General features: G+C 48.6%; 1 protein-coding gene across 1 annotated transcript; it reads right to left on the bottom strand.

The window, feature by feature from the left end:
* Positions 1 to 16,221: 16,221 nt before the first annotated feature.
* Positions 16,222 to 19,843, bottom strand: LOC136789571 (proline-rich protein 36-like). The gene is made up of 2 exons (XM_066989612.1): positions 19,139 to 19,843; positions 16,222 to 19,034 (listed from the first exon to the last, which is right to left on the bottom strand). The coding sequence occupies exons 1-2, from the start codon at positions 19,731 to 19,733 to the stop codon at positions 17,209 to 17,211; spliced, it is 2,421 nt and encodes an 806-aa protein (XP_066845713.1). The 5' UTR covers positions 19,734 to 19,843; the 3' UTR covers positions 16,222 to 17,208.
* Between the last annotated feature and the right edge of the window lie 462 nt (positions 19,844 to 20,305).

The following is a 20,305-nucleotide window of genomic DNA, read 5'->3' as shown; positions in this document are numbered from 1 at the left end:
CGCCGATGTCTTGCTGCTGGAACAAGAGACGCTGATGTGCTGCTGGTGCAGGAGGAGACCTGAAGGTGCTGCTGCTTACAGGTGCTGAGGAGCGGGCAGCCTCAGCGGGCAGCTGAATCAGAGGGCAGTGAAGCCAAGCAGCTTCCTTCTCTGGGGAAGGGGGCACAGAGAAAGTGATTGGAAATGGGGTACAAGCCCTCAGCCTCTAAAAGCAATCCCTCAGATGCTGAGGTATAATAAAGTTAGGTATATCTGTTTGACTCTAGACCCCAACATGTTTGTTAGTGTTCTGGTTTGTCCACTGCTTTCTTGTGGGGGATTTGAGTTGGCCATTACTGCTTAGGTGAATGCTGACTTCATAGCTATGGTGCACTTCATTCTTAAAATGGGAAGTTTCTACCAATTTCCTGTCCAAACTTGCTCATAAGAGGTTTTCTTGTCATTTTGTTTGTTTGTTTGTTTTAAACTCCTGACTGCCATATAGCAAACATGACAAAAAATCACCCTTTTTTGAGAATCTCTGAGAATGGCTCTGCTTTGTATTATCACATGTCACTTCACCTGAACCATTTCAATCACAAGCGATAGCCTTCTGTCAGGCTTGGTAGTACTTCCCAACCTTATGTCACCTGCAAATCTCAAAGCTCCTGTGTAATTTTTAATCTTCAGCCACCATGTCCATACCGAACATATCTAACTTTGAAGTCAGCTCTGCCCTGAATAGGAGGTTGGGTTTTCAGAGGTCCCTTCCAGCCTACATTTCTCCATGAGTCTTTGCCTCCTTAGCAGCTGCAGTTTCAGAACTGTCTCTGAGAATTACCATAGGTAACCACTCCTTTGCTGGTAATTCCCTCTTCAGTGTGAACAATTGCAAATTCCCTTTATTCTCTTGCAGCCCCAAAGCCGAAATCCGTAGATAATGTATCAGAAGCTCACAGAAAGTGAAATAGATGGAGTTCATCCCCTGTGTAGGGAAGAACTGGTCCTACAAAGGAAAGCTACTAAATTATCTGGAAACAATTTAGCTCTGATAAATTATCTTGTAAATTACACATTACCCCCTACTTCCCTGGTCTTATCTGTTCTTGCTACAAAACTTTGCACGGTGTTGATGTCAAACTAACAGGCCCACACTTGTCTGGATGACTCTTTACCCTCTTCTGGACAGAAGTATATTTGTTACTCTCCCATTCTGGGGACTATCCCCGATTTGCACAATTGTTATGCATTTTTCCTACTTGACTTGTTGTTCTGCGTGCCAATGCTGTTAACAGGCTAGGTAGATATCAGCTTTTCATTTTTCACTTGAATCACTATAGATTTTTATTTCACCCCAGATGATGTTGCGCCTAGTGCCCTACCCTCCTTTTCAATGGGAGTCCTGTCACTGCCCTTAAGATCACATTGTTGTTGCTGTTAGATGCAGGAAATCAGATTTGCAGCATTTGAGACATCAGTAACTTTTGACCTATTTTTGCCTCAAGTGTGCAACTGTCCTAATTTGTTCTCTTTCTTCCCCCTGGTTTCTGTGGCTTAAGTACCACTTACTATTATTGTTTAATTTCCTATGTGAAGGAGGTTTTTGGTCATTCTTACTTTATTTCTGCAGTTTTTAACCTCTGAAACATACCTTTTCTCATCGCTTTTTTCCTCTTTGAATTTTGAATTTTAACTATGCCTTCTCTGCGCTCAAGTCCCAGAGCTGCTTAGTCAGACTCAATTATTCATTTCCTTAGATTTCAAGGTTTGCATTTCTAAGCCTCAGAACCTTCATTCTAAACCTGGTTTTGTCTGTCTTGAAATGTAAAATGAGAAAAGTCAGCTCATGATCACACTTTATTCAAATTTTACTACATTTAAACCCATACAGGAGCCAAGTCTAAAACGGTCTTGTATTTTTTCACTTTTGGGAAGAAAGCCATCACATAGTATACCTGGATGAACATAAGTGGTAATTATCTTTCAATCTTTTGCTGGGAAGTTAAAGTCTCCCATAATTCCCATTATTGTTTACGTGTCTGATAACTGTACAGAGATAATTCACTATTAGACTGGAGCTAAGAGCAAAGAGCAGGCTAGCAAGGCTGTCTATCTTTAGCAGTGATTTGCACAAAACCACTCTTTTGCTGACCCATAACATTTAATTTCTCTATCCTCTGCTTCTTGCTAACACAAAGCACCATCTTATTCCATCCATTTGCCTTGGTTTCCAGCCTTCCTGAGATTTATCGGTCCTTGTATGACATTCATGCCTTTGTTTCACCCTTCCTGTGTTGACACTTGTCATAACAGTTTTAGATCCTGAACATGATCATCTCAAAGTTTGCCTGACAGTTAGGTCTTCCTCACATTGTCATAGAGTATCAGGTCTCCACCACTTGAAATAGATCGTATTGGATTAGATTATTGGCACCGTCTCTTGTGCTGGTAGTCCATTATCTTCACAGTCCATACAACTGGCCATCAGTGAACATGAAGCGGCCTTATCCTGCCCATTTACCTTTCTGGAAATCAGCCACTCTCTCTGCCTAGAGCAGGGAATGGATTTTCCTCACCTTTCTTCAAAAGCTCTGAAGTTTTCTGTGATCTTTCCAATTTTATGGTATGATAAGCTTTTGCTTCCACCGAAGGGTAGAAGTCATTATGAATAGTGCCAACAAAACAGAAACATAACAATGAAAACGATATTTTAATTCAGAATAGGTATTTGAAAAGTTCACCTTTTCTAGCACAAATGGGGGAAAAAAAAAAAAAAAGCAGTCCTAAAACATCAAAACTGTGGCCAAAGAATTAGAAGAAACACTATTTTTCCAAAGCTGCAATGTTTTCCATTCATCTGGCTGGGCCAGCAGAGCACTGGAGACCTGGATGCACTGCACTCATGGCTGGTTACCCTAAACGACCTGCAGGGAGATCTTCTTATCTCTATCCCTCTGTTTCTCCTTTCAATCTCTGTTTTGTCTGTTTGTATCACTAGCTCTCAAATCGCCACTGATATATGCACGTGCAGCACCCAGCACAACCTTGTTTCAGGCTCCAGCGGGACCTTTAGGCATTACCATCCTGTAAACAAATAACAATGATAGTGAGTGTAATTACAATCGTCAAACTATTCCAGCTCCACATCATTAGCCATGCCCTGAGCTAAATAACATTTCAATCAGTTCGATATGTCATCTGTGGCTTTCTTCACCGTCACTTGCAATCCAGCAAACTCCTTCCTTCACGTTTCTAGATTAGACAGAGGGTTCTCAACTGCAGACATCCAATTCCCTGTTCAGGAAGCAGTGAGACCTTTCCTCTTCTCACAGATTTAAGATGATATCCAAGCATCATGAGACACAGTGCGTATGTCTCCTAGGCCCATCCCATGAGAGCAGGACATTTACCACACATGAGAAGAAGACTTAATGCAGTGGCAAAGCAAAATACTCAGTGTCAAAGCCATGTCGAGATGATCATTAAAGACAGATCAAAATTACCCAATGCAGGAGGAAAATCTATCGTTTGTAGAAGATTATGTTCTCTGATTATTAGTTTCAAAATTAGTTTTTCCTTTGGATTTCCTCTGAACTTAAACTTAGTTTGGAATGCCTTTGGTTTTGAATATTTCTAAAATTGTATTACTTCTCCTAAGTAAGTTGCTAGTCTGTTCTATTTACGTGAAATTCAAATAATATTGTGAAGTATCTGCCATCAGTTTTACTGTGTGCCAGGCTGAGTTCCCTGATGAATTTCAAATTTCAGATATGAAACGGTAAAGGTTAAAAAAAAAAAAATGTTACAAAGGGTACTTCATGCAGTAGCATAAACTTCTGTTTTCTCAAAACTTGTATCAGTTCATCTCACCAGGACCAGCAGGGGAAGCACACTCTGCCTAGGCACTGGCAAAGGCACACAGTGAGACTGTAGGGTCTCTTGCTGGGGCCATTCAAAATTTGACTGTACAAGCCCCTGAGCAATATGACAGGGCTTTAAAAATGGCCCTGCTTGAAGTACGGGGGTGATCTGGAGACCTCTAAGGTGCTTTCCAACAAAACCTTTTCTATAATTGTATGAAATCACCTGCAATAGATTAACCCTTGTCGTTATTCCCATCACAGGAAATAACTGTGACCCCTGGGTAACAGGTGAGCTTACTGCGACACCAGGGAGAGCCTTCCTGTACTGAAAGGCAACCTGTAGGAAAGCTGGGGAGGGAGTCTTTATCAGGGCCTGGAGCGACAGGACAAGGAGTAACCGCTTTAAACTGAAAAGTTAGATTTAGAATATATATTAGGAACAAATTCTCTACTGAGAGTACCTCACATCCTGTGCATCTGCCAACTTCTGCATTTTATGGTTGCCTCCCCTACTTAAGAGAGGATATTGGAGTGCTGTGTGAAACACTCAGATCTTACAGGAACAAAACAATACCTTACCTTTTGCGTTCAAATATGTGCCCAGTACGTTCAGCTAAAACAACTTCTAACCTACAGCGTTTGGTCGAAAGTTCCAATTTCTGTCTCAGTTTCATGTACACCAAATTTTCAAGCAGGATTTCTGGGCCAGTGTCGTCTGTCCGTGATAGACTGCTTTGCTAGATCATCATTCACTGCTCCTTCTGCCAGGCACAGGCCTTTCTCTCTTAATCCCTTGTAAGAAAACTTGCAGAGGTATATGGGGTAGCAGTCAGCAGTGTAAAAGAATAAGAGACATACTGCCTTCGTACATAGATATACAACACAATATCAAAGACCTCATCAAGGTCCACCAAGGAAAGGAAGCAATGCAGGAGAAAGAAGACAGGACAACAGGGGGAATGGGGAGCATAAGGGAGGAGGCAGCCAGTGGCCTTAAAAACAAAGCATAAAAATAACTTCCAGTAGTGGGACATAGTGAATTGGAGCTCTAAGGTCTGCATCTAGAGATGTCTTTTATCTTTATCATGCAGTTGTGGAGATGGGTCCTCTGGTTTTGGTCATGTTTTTTCACATTCTGCAATTATCTCCCAAGAACCACCCCCTGTTGGGCAGAAAGGTAGAGGTGCGCTCCAGAAACACAGCGATGGCAAGGAGTCCTCCACTTCATTCTTCCATTTTTTTCCAGCTGGAAGCATCCATAGTTGTCAACTGAATTGGTTTTGAGGAGTAGGAAAGACAGCATTGCTGGATTTCTGCTTTCTCCTAGATCCTATCATACCACATCATGACAGTTGTCTTTGTTTTATGTCCTTTTATGCCTGGATGTTTCTCATTTTTATGAGTGTGGGGTTTTCTATTTTTCTATTTTTCTTTCTTTCTTTCTTTCTTTCTTTCTTTCTTTCTTTCTTTCTTTCTTTCTTTCTTTCTTTCTTTCTTTCTTTCTTTCTCTTTCTTTCTTTCTTTCTTTCTTCCTGTCTGTCTTTCTGTCTGTCTGTCTGTCTGTCTGTCTTGTCTCTTTCTGTCCAGCACTGATTTTATTGCTACTTGTGCATATCCAGACTGTACAGTTTTCTCCATTCCCTCTGTTTCTTCCCTGTGTCTTGCCCCTCTTCCCTGCAACTGAACAGCATTGCCTTGATCAATGAAGTGGCAACATGCGGCTTACACAGTAAACTGCTGAAATTACAGCTATAGCCATGGAGCACAGCTGCAGATCAACAGAAGACCACCAATAACTCACATTTCTAAACTGCTTGTCACAATTCTTCAGTATGCAGGCTGTGATGCTGCCAAGAGCGATCTCACCTCTTAAGCACCCATCCATTTCTTCTCTTCCCAGACCCTCAAGGTATCCTGGTCAAACCACCCCCCTTGCCCCATCTCTCTGTCCCACATTCCTTTTCCCTCATCTTTTTTTTTTTTTTTTTTTCAGCATAGTATCTCCATAGAAGCTGCTGCTCCCCAACTCCGAGTTGACTAGGGCTGAACTATTGAAAAAGAAAAGAAAAGCTATAAATTATAGTGAGAGATGGTGAATACCTAACGATCTCTTAAAAGCAGGAATTTAAGGGAATAAGTAATTGATAAATGGAGTTAAGATCAGTAGGAAAAAATCCACTCTTGCAATCAGTAGAGTTAAGAAGTTTTTCAAGTACATTAGAAACAAAACTTAGAGTAATGACACAGATCCAATACGGGATGGGTATTGCTTCAGTGAGAAATGATGAAAAAAAAAAACCAACATCACGTACATGTGTATGTGTTGTTGTGTATTTGGAAAAAAAACAGGTTAATGAAAACTGCATGCTCAATTAGATGATTTTTTTTGTTGTCATTGGTAAGGAATTGTGTGCTTTATAACACAATATGTGTTATATGTTTTTTATATATGTTTTAATAAATAGACTTTATTAGACAACTCATTTTGAATGTATAGCCTAGATGTTAGAAGAATTAACAACATGCAATATTACTTGTAAAAATTAACAACATGTGGTATCTAAATAATATTTAGAGATGTAAAGGTGTTTGGCATTTCAAAGTCTACTTCTCCAATGAAAAATGTGTTAGAGCTTCTGTTGGATGTAACGTAGCCTGCTCACTTCCTGCCCACCTCAGCAGGACAGGGGATAAAATCGGGGAAAAAAAAAAGAACGAGAAAGCTCATGGGCTTTGATAAAGGCAGGGATATTGCTTATCAATGATTGTTGTGGAAAAATCTCTCTTAACTTGAGGAAATTAATTTAATGTCAATTAATTTGTATAAGTTTAATTACTAGTTCAGGTGTTGGGAAGCAAAAGGACAAACATCAAACCACATAGGGGTAACACTTTTCCTCCTCTTCTGGGCTCAACTTCACTCCAAGCACCTGTTTTCCACCTGCTGATCTCGCTCAGTCCATTCACTGGGGAAATGGGCAGCACAGGTTGAGGCTGTGGTTAATGTGCAGCAGTTCTTCTCTGCCTATCCTTTCTTCTCGTTTCTACTTTGCTCCAGTGTGGGTCCTCCACAGGCTGCAGTCCCTGTCAGGAATATTCATCTGTTCTGGCATGGATCCTCCACAGGTTTCAAAGAATATCTGCTCCACCATGGAGCATCTACTTCTCCTCCTCCTATGACCTTGATGTTCCCTCTGTTGTTCCTCATTCTTTTTGTTCTCTCCAACTCTCTCCATCCAATATTTTCTGTGCATTCTCAGAGGCAACACACCTTGGCTTGTTGTCTGAGTTTGGCCTATGGTGCATCTGTTGCTGTGTCCAGCACAGTGCAGCCCCTGACCTTGCTACCAAAACCTTGCCACAAATCTCAATACACCTGTTAAAAGAGACCCTCCTGTTTGTTGCCCTTCTTTGGACACTCTCTAACAGTTTTATATCTTTTTCTCATACTGTGGTGCCCACAACTGCACACAGTACTCACAGTACGTGGAATAGCAACAGAGACTGCCTGTAATTTTCTCTTCCCTGCAGAAGCTCTGTTGCTACCACTGTCCGGAAATCATCACTATCACAGACAGGAGTAGCATTCCCTCCTCCCACAGTTGGTTCTTTTTCCCCCAGACTTAGACACCATCCACAAAAGCAAAAACAAAACAAAACAAACAAACAAACAAAAAAGAGTCAAAAGCCCTCAGGAAGGCAGTGGTGCAGAGCGTGGAGAGCCTGGGTTCAAATCCTTCTTCTGCGAGGCTCTGAACCTATACCGCACCACAAGCTGTCCGCTAACGTATGGCAGGGCAAGGAGGAAGAAAGAACATTCCTCCTGCACTTTCCATTTATTGTTGGCTGACAATTCTGTAGAGTTATAAAGCCTCAATCAGTGCGATACAGGGTTCTTCTCACATTGTCTCACTGTGCCCTAAGGGGAACAGCTCTAATTTAATAGATGCTTCACCAGAAAATCATGAGTCATCCGCAGTTTTGAAGTTTTCTGGGATCAAGTCCCTTCAGACAGTTGAGGAATTTGCTCTATCACCTATGAAAACTGGTGCTCTAATAAGCTAGTGAGTGAACAAGAGAGAAATCCTCTGCTAGATGACTTGACAAATTTGGTCTGAAAACAGTGTTGAGGCAGAACAATCCACGATTTTTGCCTTGGATGCACAGAGAGATTGGGGGTAGTAGAATTCTTTTATTCTTCATTGATATAAACCTTTTCAAAACAGGTGTTTGCTCAACCTTGCTTCCACTGTGTGCATGGGAGGGAGATAACTGAAAGTGGGGAGTGTTGCTTGAAACCTGCAAGTGGCTGAGGTCCAGTGGGGTTGGAGGCTTTCTTACTCCTTTTGGAAATGCAAAGCAACCTTGCGCTTACCCTGCACTTGCAGAAGGATCACGACAGCCCAAAGCACAGAGGCTTTGTAATTACTGCATAGGGATTGGGAGCAGGGGGCTGCAGGATGGCCTCTGTGAGAACAGTGCGGAAGCTGCCCGTGTCAGATAAGAGCCAGCTCCAGCCAACTCCAGAAGGGCCACGGCGCTTGCCAGAGCTGAGCCTATAAGCGATGTTGTTTGCACCTCCGGGAGAGCAGATTTAAGAAGGGGGAAATACTGCTGTGCAACAGAAGCTGGAAGAGCAAGGAGAGAGAACCAGCCCTGCAGCCCCCAAAGTGAGTGCAGCAGGAGGCAGGAGGTGCTCCAGGCTCACAGCAGCAGTTCCCCTGCGGCCTGTGGAGAGGCCCCTGCTGGAGCAGGCTGTCCCCCTGCAGCCCACGGGTCCCACACGGAGCAGATCTCCACGCTGCAGCCCGTGGAGGAGCCCCCGGTGGAGCAGGTGGATGTGGCCTGGAGGAGGCCGCGGCCTGTGGAGAGCCCCCGCAGGAGCAGGCCCGGCCTGGACTGGAACAGGCTCTGCTGAGCCTCTTTTGCCCGTGACGATCATAGTGGAGTGATCTCCCTGTCCTTCTCTCAGCCCTTGAGCCCCTTCCATCCTATTTTCTCCCCTTTCCGTTTGAGGAGGGGCAGGGAGAGAGCGGTTGAGGTGGAGCTCAGCTGCCCAGCTGAGGAAAAACACCACACCTGCTGTTCTTCGACCCTCAGCAACCCCACAGCATCTTCCTGGAAGGGATCCCTTTCCTTCACGCCTGACAGGCGCCGCCTCCAGAGGCTTGTGCCCCGTTTCCGATCGCTTTCTCAGTGCCCCCTTCCCCAGAGAAGGATCCCAGCTGCTTGGCTTCCCTGCCCTCCGATTCCAGGCTCCCGGAGCTGTTATCCCAGCATCGCAGCAGCCAGGTGACAATGTGCTCGCCTGCATGACAGCTGAAATCTTGTCCCATGTCTCGCAGCTCGCCCAGGGATGGGGATCACCTGCCTACTGATGCTTTTCTCTCTTTTCTATTTTATAACAGCCTCCTCTTCCCTTCGATGGCCCTACATTGGGGTCGCCTGCCTCGCCTGCCTATTGCTCCTTCCCCTTCTTCGGAGGACTTTCTTCCCTGCCTAAACGAGATGACTTCTGCATCCATTCCTTCATCTTGTGTGTATTGGCGACTGATACGGCAACGGGGTAGTCCCCGGAGCCAGCTGTAGGGCCTGTCCCAGGGTTGGAGTGGCTGCAGGGAACATCACAGGGGTTGGAGGGGCTGCAGGTAAAATCACAGGGGTTGGAGGGGCTGCAGGTAAAATCACAGGGGTTGCAGGGGCTGCAGGTAAAATCACAGCGGTTGCAGGGCCTGCTGGGTGCTTCACAGGTTTGCATCAGATCAATCAAAAGAAATTACGTCAGCTAGGGTCAACGTTTTACACATTCTTCTAGTCATATCTGCCTGGCCCATTTGGAAGGAGCCCAGATCAGAGCGTTTCTCGTTGTGGACTTCAGGCTCCTGTCCAGGTTAAGCTGTGCAGGTCGTTATTCATGCAAGGACATAGAGAGGTGGAGGATGGACGGGAGTCGTGGAGGTGGGAGCCCCTTTCTTGGAGATGATATGTGCCCATCCATGTGGGGAGGAATTACCTTGGCCTAATAAGTACAAGGTGTTTTCACACTTTGTGTGTTCCTTCAAGGCCTCCACCAAAGGTGTCAAGGTGAATATCAAACAGACCTGAAGAGACCCAGGAACTGGGCTAAGGAGGCAGTTGCTATAGGAACAGAGTGGCTCATGGTGGATAATATTGAATGATATGTCACATTCACAAACTCACTGCGCTGAGGCAGTGTCTCAAAGGAGGCATTAAAGCAAACCCAAGGAACAGAGAGTGAGCTGAGGCTGGGAGCTGACCTCCTGCTGCCAGCTGGTGTCAGGGCACGGGCACAGAAATGCACGTTGCATCTGTGAATTCTGGGGATCATGCACAGATTTCCTGTGTGTTAGCATGCTTGTGCTTGTGGCTGTGCTTACAGCCGTGAGGGACACACAGGGCTGTATTAGTGCTTTTCCTGGCTTTGCTTCCCTGACAGGTGATATGCTAGAAAGCATGTGGCCCAATATTATGTACTTTAGCAGGGAAGTGTGATTTTCACACACAAACATAAGTAATGTCCTCAGCTGCAAGCAGATCTCTGCCACCAAAGCACAGTGTTCCTGGGGTAGCTCTTTTCCATTTGATGCATACAAAGCAGAACAAAAACTCTGATGAAGTCACCAAAGCATAGTGACTAGATTTCCAGGGGCAGTGATTTCCTTCGTATCAGGGCAGACACAGATCCCTTTTGCTCATTTTGGAAATTATGTCCAAATCTCGGGGGTCAGAGCGATGGAGGATGTCGACTTCTAATAATTCCTACAGGCTTTGTCTTCCACCATGGAGAACCGTCTTTATGTGATGCAAGTTCCCACTGAAGGGGAATTCCTGCACATTGTAAGGCTCTAGTCCATATGAGCTGGCCCCAGATACCATGGGTAGGTCCACATCCCAGACAGAGCAGAGCAGCATACATAGCTGCAACAGGCTTGAATAAGGACGCTGGTCGGTGGATAGTAGGACTGTTGCTTGGTAGTTTTAAGCTGCTGGGCAGCTGAACTCCACCATAGCCACTCTCTCACTCCCCCTCCTCAAAGGAAAAGGGGGAAAAAATATGATGAAAAGGGCTCAAGGAATTGTGATAAGGACAGGGAGATCACTCAACAATTATCGTCCTGGACAAAACACATGCAGCACAGGGAGATTAATATAATTTGTTGCCTATCACTAGCAGACTACAATAGTGAAAAATTAAAAGCAAACTTAAAACCCCTTTTACCTCCTATCCACCCTGCTCTACCTCCTCCTGCCGAGTGTTGCAGGGGAATGGGGGATGTGGGCTGTGGTCAGTCCCTAACACTATCACCTAACACAACATCCCTAACACTATCACCTGCTGCTCCTCCACGGTCCCTCTCTGCCCCTGTTCCACGTGGGGTCCCTCCCACGGGATGCCGTCCTTCCCGAAATGAGCCTGCGGGGGCTGCTTACAGGCCACCATTCTTGAGGAACTGTTCCGATATGGGTCTGTACCACAGGGTCCGTCCGTCAGGAGCAAACTGCTCCAACCTGGGTCCCCCACGGGTGGCAGCTCCCCCCAGGCCCCCTGCTCCTGCGTGGGCTCCTCTCCATGGCTGCAGCTCTGGCCTGGGGCCTGCTCCTGCGGGGGCTCTCCACAGGCCGCGGCCTCCTCCAGGCCACATCCACCTGCTCCACAGGGGGCTCCTCCACGGGCTGCAGCGTGGAGATCTGCTCCGTGTGGGACCCGTGGGCTGCAGGGGGACAGCCTGCTCCACCAGGGGCCTCTCCCCGGGCCGCAGGGGAACTGCTGCTGTGAGCCTGGAGCACCTCCTGCCTCCTGCTGCACTCACCTTGGGGGCTGCAGGGCTGGTTCTCTCTCCTTGCTCTTCCAGCTTCTGTTGCACAGCAGTATTTCCCCCTTCTTGAATCTGCTCTCCCGGAGGTGCAAACAACATCGCTTATAGGCTCAGCTCTGGCAAGCGCCGTGGCCCTTCTGGAGTTGGCTGGAGCTGGCTCTTATCTGACACGGGCAGCTTCCGCACTGTTCTCACAGAGGCCACGCCTGCAGCCCCCTGCTCCCAATCCCTATGCAGTAATTACAAAGCCTCTGTGCTTTGGGCTGTCGTGATCCTTCTGCAAGTGCAGGGTAGGCGCAAGGTTGCTTTGCATTTCCAAAAGGAGTAAGAAAGCCTCCAACCCCACTGGACCTCAGCCACTTGCAGGTTTCAAGCAACACTCCCCACTTTCAGTTATCTCCCTCCCATGCACACAGTGGAAGCAAGGTTGAGCAAACACCTGTTTTGAAAATGTTTATATCAATGAAGAATAAAAGAATTCTACTACCCCCAATCTCTCTGTGCATCCAAGGCAAAAATCGTGGATTGTTCTGCCTCAACACTGTTTTCAGACCAAATTTGTCAAGTCATCTAGCAGAGGATTTCTCTCTTGTTCACTCACTAGCTTATTAGAGCACCAGTTTTCATAGGTGATAGAGCAAATTCCTCAACTGTCTGAAGGGACTTGATCCCAGAAAACTTCAAAACTGCAGATGACTCATGATTTTCTGGTGAAGCTTCTATTAAATTAGAGCTGTTCCCCTTATGGCACAGTGAGACAATGTGAGAAGAACCCTGTATCGCACTGATTGAGGCTTTATAACTCTACAGAATTGTCAGCCAACACTAAATGGAAAAAAGCCTCCTCCTGTGCTGCCCATTTCCCCAGTGAATGGACTGAGCGAGATCAGCAGGTGGAAAACAGGTGCTTGGAGTGAAGTTGAGCCCAGAAGAGGAGGAAAAGTGTTACCCCTATGTGGTTTGATGTTTGTCCTTTTGCTTCCCAACACCTGAACTAGTAATTAAACTTATACAAATTAATTGACATTAAATTAATTTCCTCAAGTTAAGAGAGATTTTTCCACAACAATCATTGATAAGCAATATCCCTGCCTTTATCAAAGCCCGTGAGCTTTCTCGTTCCTTTTTTTTCCCCGATTTTATCCCCTGTCCTGCTGAGGTGGGCAGGAAGTGAGCAGGCTACATTACGTCCAACAGAAGCTCTAACACACTTTTCATTGGAGAAGTAGACTTTGAAATGCCAAACATCTTTACATCTCTAAATATTATTTAGATACCACATGTTGTTAATTTTTACAAGTAATATTGCATGTTGTTAATTTTTCTAACATTTAGGCTATACATTCAAAATCAGTTATCTAATAAAGTCTATTTATTAAAATATATATAAAAAAATATAACACATATTGTGTTATAAAGCACACAATTCCCTACCAACGACAACAAGAAAATCATCTAATTGAGCATGCAGTTTTCATTAACCTGTTTTTTTTCCAAATACGCAACAACACATACACATGTACGTGATGTTGGTGGTTTTTTTTTTCATCATTTCTCACTGAAGCAATACCCATCCCGTATTGGATCTGTGTCATTACTCTAAGTTTCGTTTCTAATGTACTTGAAAAACTTCTTAAAACTCTCTTGATTGCAACAGCGGATTTTTTCCTTCTGATCTTATCTCCATTTATCTATTACTTATTCCCTTAAATTCCTGCTTTTAAGAGATCGTTAGGTATTCACCATCTCTCACTATAATTTATAGCTTTTCTTTTCTTTTTCAATAGTTCAGCCCTAGTCAACTCGGAGTTGGGGAGCAGCAGCTTCTATGGAGATACTATGCTGAAAAAAAAAAAAAAAAAAAGATGAGGGAAAAGGAATGTGGGACAGAGAGATGGGGCAAGGGGGGTGGTTTGACCAGGATACCTTGAGGGTCTGGGAAGAGAAGAAATGGATGGGTGCTTAAGAGGTGAGATCGCTCTTGGCAGCATCACAGCCTGCATACTGAAGAATTGTGACAAGCAGTTTAGAAATGTGAGTTATTGGTGGTCTTCTGTTGATCTGCAGCTGTGCTCCATGGCTATAGCTGTAATTTCAGCAGTTTACTGTGTAAGCCGCATGTTGCCACTTCATTGATCAAGGCAATGCTGTTCAGTTGCAGGGAAGAGGGGCAAGACACAGGGAAGAAACAGAGGGAATGGAGAAAACTGTACAGTCTGGATATGCACAAGTAGCAATAAAATCAGTGCTGGACAGAAAGAGACAAGACAGACAGACAGACAGACAGAAAGACAGACAGGAAGACAGAAAGAGACAAGACAGACAGACAGACAGACAGAAAGACAGACAGGAAGAAAGAAAGAGAAAGAGAAGGAAAGAAGGAAAGAAGGAAAGAAGGAAAGAAAGAAAGAAGGAAAGAAGGAAGGAAGGAAGGAAGGAAAGAAAGAAAGAAAGAAAGAAAGAAAGAAAGAAAGAAAGAAAGAAAGAAAGAAAGAAAGAAAGAAAGAAAGAAAGAAAGAAAGAAAGAAAGAAAGAAAGAAAGAAAGAAAGAAAGAAAGAAAGAAAGAAAGAAAGAAAGAAAGAAAGAAAGAAAGAAAGAAAGAAAGAAAGAAAAAGAAAGAAAGAAAAAGAAAGAAAGAAAGAAAGAAAGAAAGAAAGAAAGAAAGAAAGAAAGAAAGAAAGAAAGAAAGAAAGAAAGAAAGAAAGAAAGAAAAAGAAAGAAAGAAAGAAAGAAAGAAAGAAAGAAAGAAAGAAAGAAAGAAAGAAAGAAAGAAAGAAAGAAAGAAAGAAAGAAAGAAAGAAAGAAAGAAAGAAAGAAAGAAAGAAAGAAAGAAAGAAAGAAAGAAAGAAAGAAAGAAAGAAAGAAAGAAAGAAAGAAAGAAAGAAAGAAAGAAAGAAAGAAAGAAAGAAAGAAAGAAAGAAAGAAAGAAAGAAAGAAAGAAAGAAAGGAGAAAGAAAGAAAAAGGAAACCCCACACTCATAAAAATGAGAAACATCCAGGCATAAAAGAACATAAAACAAAGACAACTGTCATGATGTGGTATGATAGAATCTAGGAGAGAGCAGAAATCCAGCAATGCTGTCTTTCCTACTCCTCAAAACCAATTCAGTTGACAACTATGGATGCTTCCAGCTGGAAAAAAATGGAAGAATGAAGTGGAGGACTCCTTGCCATCGCTGTGTTTCTGGAGCACACCTCTACCTTTCTGCCCAACAGGGGGTGGTTCTTGGGAGATAATTGCAGAATGTGAAAAAACATGACCAAAACCAGAGGACCCATCTCCACAACTGCATGATAAAGATAAAAGACATCTCTAGATGCAGACCTTAGAGCTCCAATTCACTATGTCCCACTACTGGCTTATTTTTATATAAATAACTGGTTAATAACTTATTAAAAAAGTTATTTTTATGCTTTGTTTTTAAGGCCACTGGCTGCCTCCTCCCTTATGCTCCCCATTCCCCCTGTTGTCCTGTCTTCTTTCTCCTGCATTGCTTCCTTTCCTTGGTGGACCTTGATGAGGTCTTTGATATTGTGTTGTATATATATGTACGAAGGCAGTATGTCTCTTATTCTTTTACACTGCTGACTGCTACCCCATATACCTCTGCAAGTTTTCTTACAAGGGATTAAGAGAGAAAGGCCTGTGCCTGGCAGAGGGAGCAGTGAATGATGATCTAGCAAAGCAGTCTATCACAGACAGACAACACTGGCCCAGAAATCCTGCTTGAAAATTTGGTGTACATGAAACTGAGACAGAAATTGGAACTTTTGACCAAACGCTGTAGGTTAGAAGTTGTTTTAGCTGAACGTACTGGGCACGTATTTGAACGCAAAAGGTAAGGTATTGTTTTGTTCCTGTAAGATCTGAGTGTTTCACACAGCACTCCAATATCCTCTCTTAAGTAGGGGAGGCAACCATAAAATGCAGAAGTTGGCAGATGCACAGGATGTGAGGTACTCTCAGTAGAGAATTTGTTCCTAATATATATTCTAAATCTAACTTTTCAGTTTAAAGCGGTTACTCCTTGTCCTGTCGAAGGCTATAACAGCAGTCCTCAGTCCTGTCCTGAGGCTATAACAGCCTCCTGTTCCCTGGGATGGCCCTACATTGGGGTCGCCTGCCTCGCCTTCCTATTGCTCCTTCCCCTTCTTCGGAGGACTTTATTCCCTGCCTAAACGAGATGACTTCTGCATTCATTCCTTCATCTCGTGTGTATTGGCGACTGATACGGCAACGGGGTAGTCCCCGGAGCCAGCTGTAGGGCCTGTCCCAGGTTTGGAGGGGCTGCAGGGAACATCACAGGTGTTGGAGGGGCTGCAGGTAAAATCACAGGGATTGCAGGGGCTGCAGGTAACCTCACAGGTGTTGGAGGGGCTGCAGGTAAAATCACAGCGGTTGCAGGGGCTGCAGGTAAAATCACAGGGGTTGCAGGGGCCGCAGGGTGCGTCAGAGGTTTGCATCAGATCAAGACGCATTTCCCTAGAACCACACATTTCCTCCTGAAGGTGCTGAATAGTATTGAATGGTCTTCAAATGCATAGAGCAGACCCAGCAAACGTACAGCTGGTGCTCGGAAGTAGTTAACTCTTATTTTGTTGTTGTTAATTTTGTATCATGACAACAGATGCAAATATGTATCTTGAGTTGAGGGCAAAGGTGACCTTGGATCTGAAGCACACAGGCGTTCACTAATGTCCCCCCCACCCTGAGTGAATCCAGAACGACTCGGAAGGAAAAATAAAGTACAAAGCAGTGCGTTGTGATAAAGAGAGTTTAATAGGGTAGAAAAGGAAGAGAACCTAAAAAAATGCCATCCTGTACAACACAGTCAATAAAGTAAATTTAATGAAATAAAAATGAAACCAATTTTTCCCATTCTAATGAATTCCTATCCCCATCGTGACTTCCCATCCCACTGATCATTTCCTATCCCAACAACCTCCCGTGTCTGATCCCAAGGCTGAATTCCCAACTCCCATCACCCTCCCATCCACCCAGCCGTCCACCCATTTTCTCCCGTCCGTGCTGGCCATGCCCACATCCATGCACGGACTGAGCATGGGCAGCGGGAGCGGGCTGCATGAAATCCCCTCGGCATCCCAGTGCAAGAACAGCTGCAGGCAGAGGCCTTGCTGAGTGAACACCTGCACTAGAGGAATTTAATAAGGAAGGCACTAAATAAGAGAAATGACCCGAACGAAGAAATAAGTTTGGGATCTCAGCCATTTGGTGTCCCAACAAGCAGTTCCCATGCCCAACCTTTCCCACCCCAGCTATTGCCAACATCCCAACAGCTTCCCACTGCAACGTTCATTCGTGACCCGCGCATTTCCCATTGCCCCAGTTGCCCATCCCTGACAGTGGCAAACACTGCCCAGCTCCAGCACTGGAGAAGGGAGAGGGCAAGCGAGAGGGGCAAGGGCTGAGGAGCGTGGCTGAAGCTGGAGCAGGCGCCTGCAGAGGTCTCTGTGCCTGCATGCTGAGCGGGCCCGGGTGCTGCGGGGGCCGTCGAGGAGCGCAGGGTCACGGGTAGCCGTAATACTTGGCTATGGCGTGGTCCTTCTGCCGCTGCACGAAGAATTGCACGGGGCCGATCTTCATCTGGTGGGCCGCCCGCTGCCGCTCCTCCTGGGCCAGCTTCTTCAGGCGCTCCCGCTGGGGACGCTGCTGCGGCGTGATGGGCACCGATGCCTCCTGCTCCTCCAGCGGCGTGGGCGCCGCGTCGCCGCCCGCCCAGGGCCCCACGCAGGGCACGTAGTCCACGCGGGGCTGCGCCGGACGCTGCAGCGTGCGTGGCTGCGTGGGCAGAGGCTCCCGCTGCGCTTGGCCCCCCGCGGCTGGCAGGCACGGCGCTCTGGGCGCCTGCTGCACGGGAGCTCTCCACGCTCGCGCCGTGCTGCCTGGTGGTGCCGGCACCGCCTGGGCCTTGTCGCCAGCTGGGGGCCGGGGGGCAGCGGGCACAGCGCTGGAGCCTGGCACCGTCGGCGGGGCCCTGGGCATGCTGCTGGGGCCGCTGGAGGTGGGCTGCAGCTGCACACAGGGCGGCTGGCGCACTGGCCCCAGCGCCTTCGCCCTGGCCCCCAGCGGCTGCAAAGTCTCGCTGGGGGTCTTTGTCCCCGGGTGCTGGCGCTGCAGCGTCTTGTCCCCGATGGCTTGGGGACGGAGCCTGTCCTGGGCCCGCACGGCACGGGCACGGGCACGGGGCTTAATGGGGGGGGGCTCCAGCAGCAGCAGCGCTCTCCGGGGAGGCGGTGCCGCTGCTCCTTGCCCCCCAGCAGCCCCCGGGCTTCGGGCTCTCTTGCTGGGCGCCCTGGTGCTGTCGCTCGCCGGCTGCTGCCTGCCGCCACCCGCTTGGCTGCTGCTGCCAGCCACCGCGCTGTGGCCACCCGTCTTCCCCTGGCACAGCGTCTTGGGGCCTTGGCCACCCTGGCCCAGCAGCGTCGTCTTCTCCTTGCCGGGGGTTTTCTCCGTCGCCGGCCTCCTGTGCTGGGAGCTCTGCGCTGTGCTGGGGGTGCTGGTGGGCGCGGGGCGCTTGGCCCCCCACTTGGTGCCGGTGGGCGCAGGGGCAGGCGGGGGGCTCTTGAGGGGACTCAGAGGGGGATTGGGCAGGGGCCTCCTAAGGGCTCTAATAAATTCAGGGCCGGGGGGGCTCTTGAGGGGACCCAGAGGGGGATTGGGCAGGGGTCTCCTAAGGGCTCTAATAAATTCAGGGTCGGGGGGGCTCTTGAGGGGACTCAGGCGAGGCTTGGGCAGGGGTCTCCTAAGGGAATTAAGGAATTCAGGGTCGGGGGGTCTCTTGAGGGGACGCGAGGGAGGGTTGGGCAGGGGTCTGCTAAGGGCAGTGAGGAATTCAGGGTGGGGGGGCCTTTTGGGGAGAGTGAAGGGAGGGTTGGGCAGGGGTCTCCTGAGGGCACTGAGTTGGGGACTGGCTGCAGGCTTGAGGGGGGAGCTCGCTGCCGGCACAGCAGGGGGCTGCACCACCCGCCCACCCTGCACCTTCTCGGGGTGCACCCCAGGGGTTGAGGGTACCTCACCCAGCGCTCTGGTGGCTGCCAGTCCCTGTGTGCTCGGCTCCTCCATGTCCTCGCAGAGGTCGGGCAGCTCAGACAGGAAGCGGCTGAGCACAGGACTGCTGGGGACACCGGGGAAGGCGTCCTGGGGCTCCACGGCATCGAGCCAGCTGAGCAGCTCCTCCAAGCCGGAGATGTCCAGGTCGGCCGGGAGCTGGTCCTGCAGGTGCTGCAGCTGCTGGCTGTCCCCTGCCAGGTGGGGAAAGGCCTCGGCGAAGGCATCGGGGCCCAGCTCAAGCAGCTCCAGGGGCTCCTCAGGCACCTCTGCAACTGTCGCCGCTGAGGAAAAAGCAAGCAAATCCCCCAGGATGGGCGATGCCAGCTTTCCCATGGCTCCTGGGTGTGGGGCGCCCAGCGGCCGGCTGCGCCAGCCCCAAACTCACCGTCGGGCGTCACCGTCCGGGTGCTGGCGGTCGTTGGAGCCTGGGCAGGCTCGGGGGGAGTGGGGCCGGGCAGCGGGGGCCCCTGGTCCTCGCTGAGCCCCACGGCGTGGTCGCAGGGCTCCGGCAGCTGCCCCCGGCTGCTGGTCAGGGTGCGGGGCGCGGGGAGCGCCTGCCCCCGCAGCGGAGGCCCCGGGATGAGGAGGGGTGGGGGGCCGGGGTGGGCAGGGGCCTGCAGCAGGCAGGTGCCTGCGGGGTGCAGGAGCTCCCCATGGAGCACGGCCCCGGGCCCCAGCCAGAGGGGATCCTGGGGCAGCACCGTCCCCGTCCCCACGGGCTCTCCCCACTGGTAGACGGGGGCCCAGGGAGGAGCGGTGTGGGGGAGCTGCCCCACAGCAGGGAGCTGCCCCACGGCGGGGAGCTGCCCAAGCTGCAGGTGGTGCCCCTCGGGTGGGAGGTGCCCCCCAGGTGCCAGCTGCACCCCGGCGGGGAGCTGCAGCACCTGCCCCTGGACCCCCGGCACCACGTGCCAGACGGTGGCCTGGGGCAGCGCGTAGGGGAGGGTGGGTACCTGGGGCGGCTGCAAGGGCAGCGCCATCGCTCCGGGGAGGGAGGGCAGCAGCCACGCAGCCACCGTTGGCGGCACGGCTGGGACGACGAAGGGGGAGTTTTGCGTCTGCGGAAGCCGCGGAAGCCGTCTGGGGAAACCCTCTGTGGGAAAAAGGGCGCTGGGGTGAGATCTGGGGCGCTGGGCTCGCCAGCAGAGCCGCAGCCCCGGGAGGAGCGGGAGCCGGCTGCTGTACCTGCCATGGTGGCTGGAGAGTGGGGCGGTCGGTTGGGGAACGCGGGCAACGGCGGTTCCGTCCCAACGGCTGACCAGCCCCTCACCGCCATCTTGGTGAGGACTGCAGGTTTTGGACCCAAGCAGGCTTCCCGTCGCAAGACTTTTCCATCCCCATCAGGCTTTCCCTCCCACGCATCATTTGCCATGCCCAGGACGGTTTCACACCAACACTTCCCCGTCCCAAGCATTTCCCGTCCCAGTACCAGCTTTTCATCCTAACGGTCATTTCCCATCCTTACAATTTCACATGATAACAGATTCCCATACGAGATATTTCCCATCTCTTTGATTTCCTAGCCCAATGGCTTTCCACCCCAAGGAAGTCT

This window comes from Anser cygnoides, unplaced genomic scaffold, assembly GCF_040182565.1.
Source record: "Anser cygnoides isolate HZ-2024a breed goose unplaced genomic scaffold, Taihu_goose_T2T_genome scaffold_63_1, whole genome shotgun sequence".
In the NCBI taxonomy this organism is placed as follows: Eukaryota; Metazoa; Chordata; class Aves; order Anseriformes; family Anatidae; genus Anser; species Anser cygnoides.
This window is presented reverse-complemented; position numbering and strand designations above follow the sequence as displayed.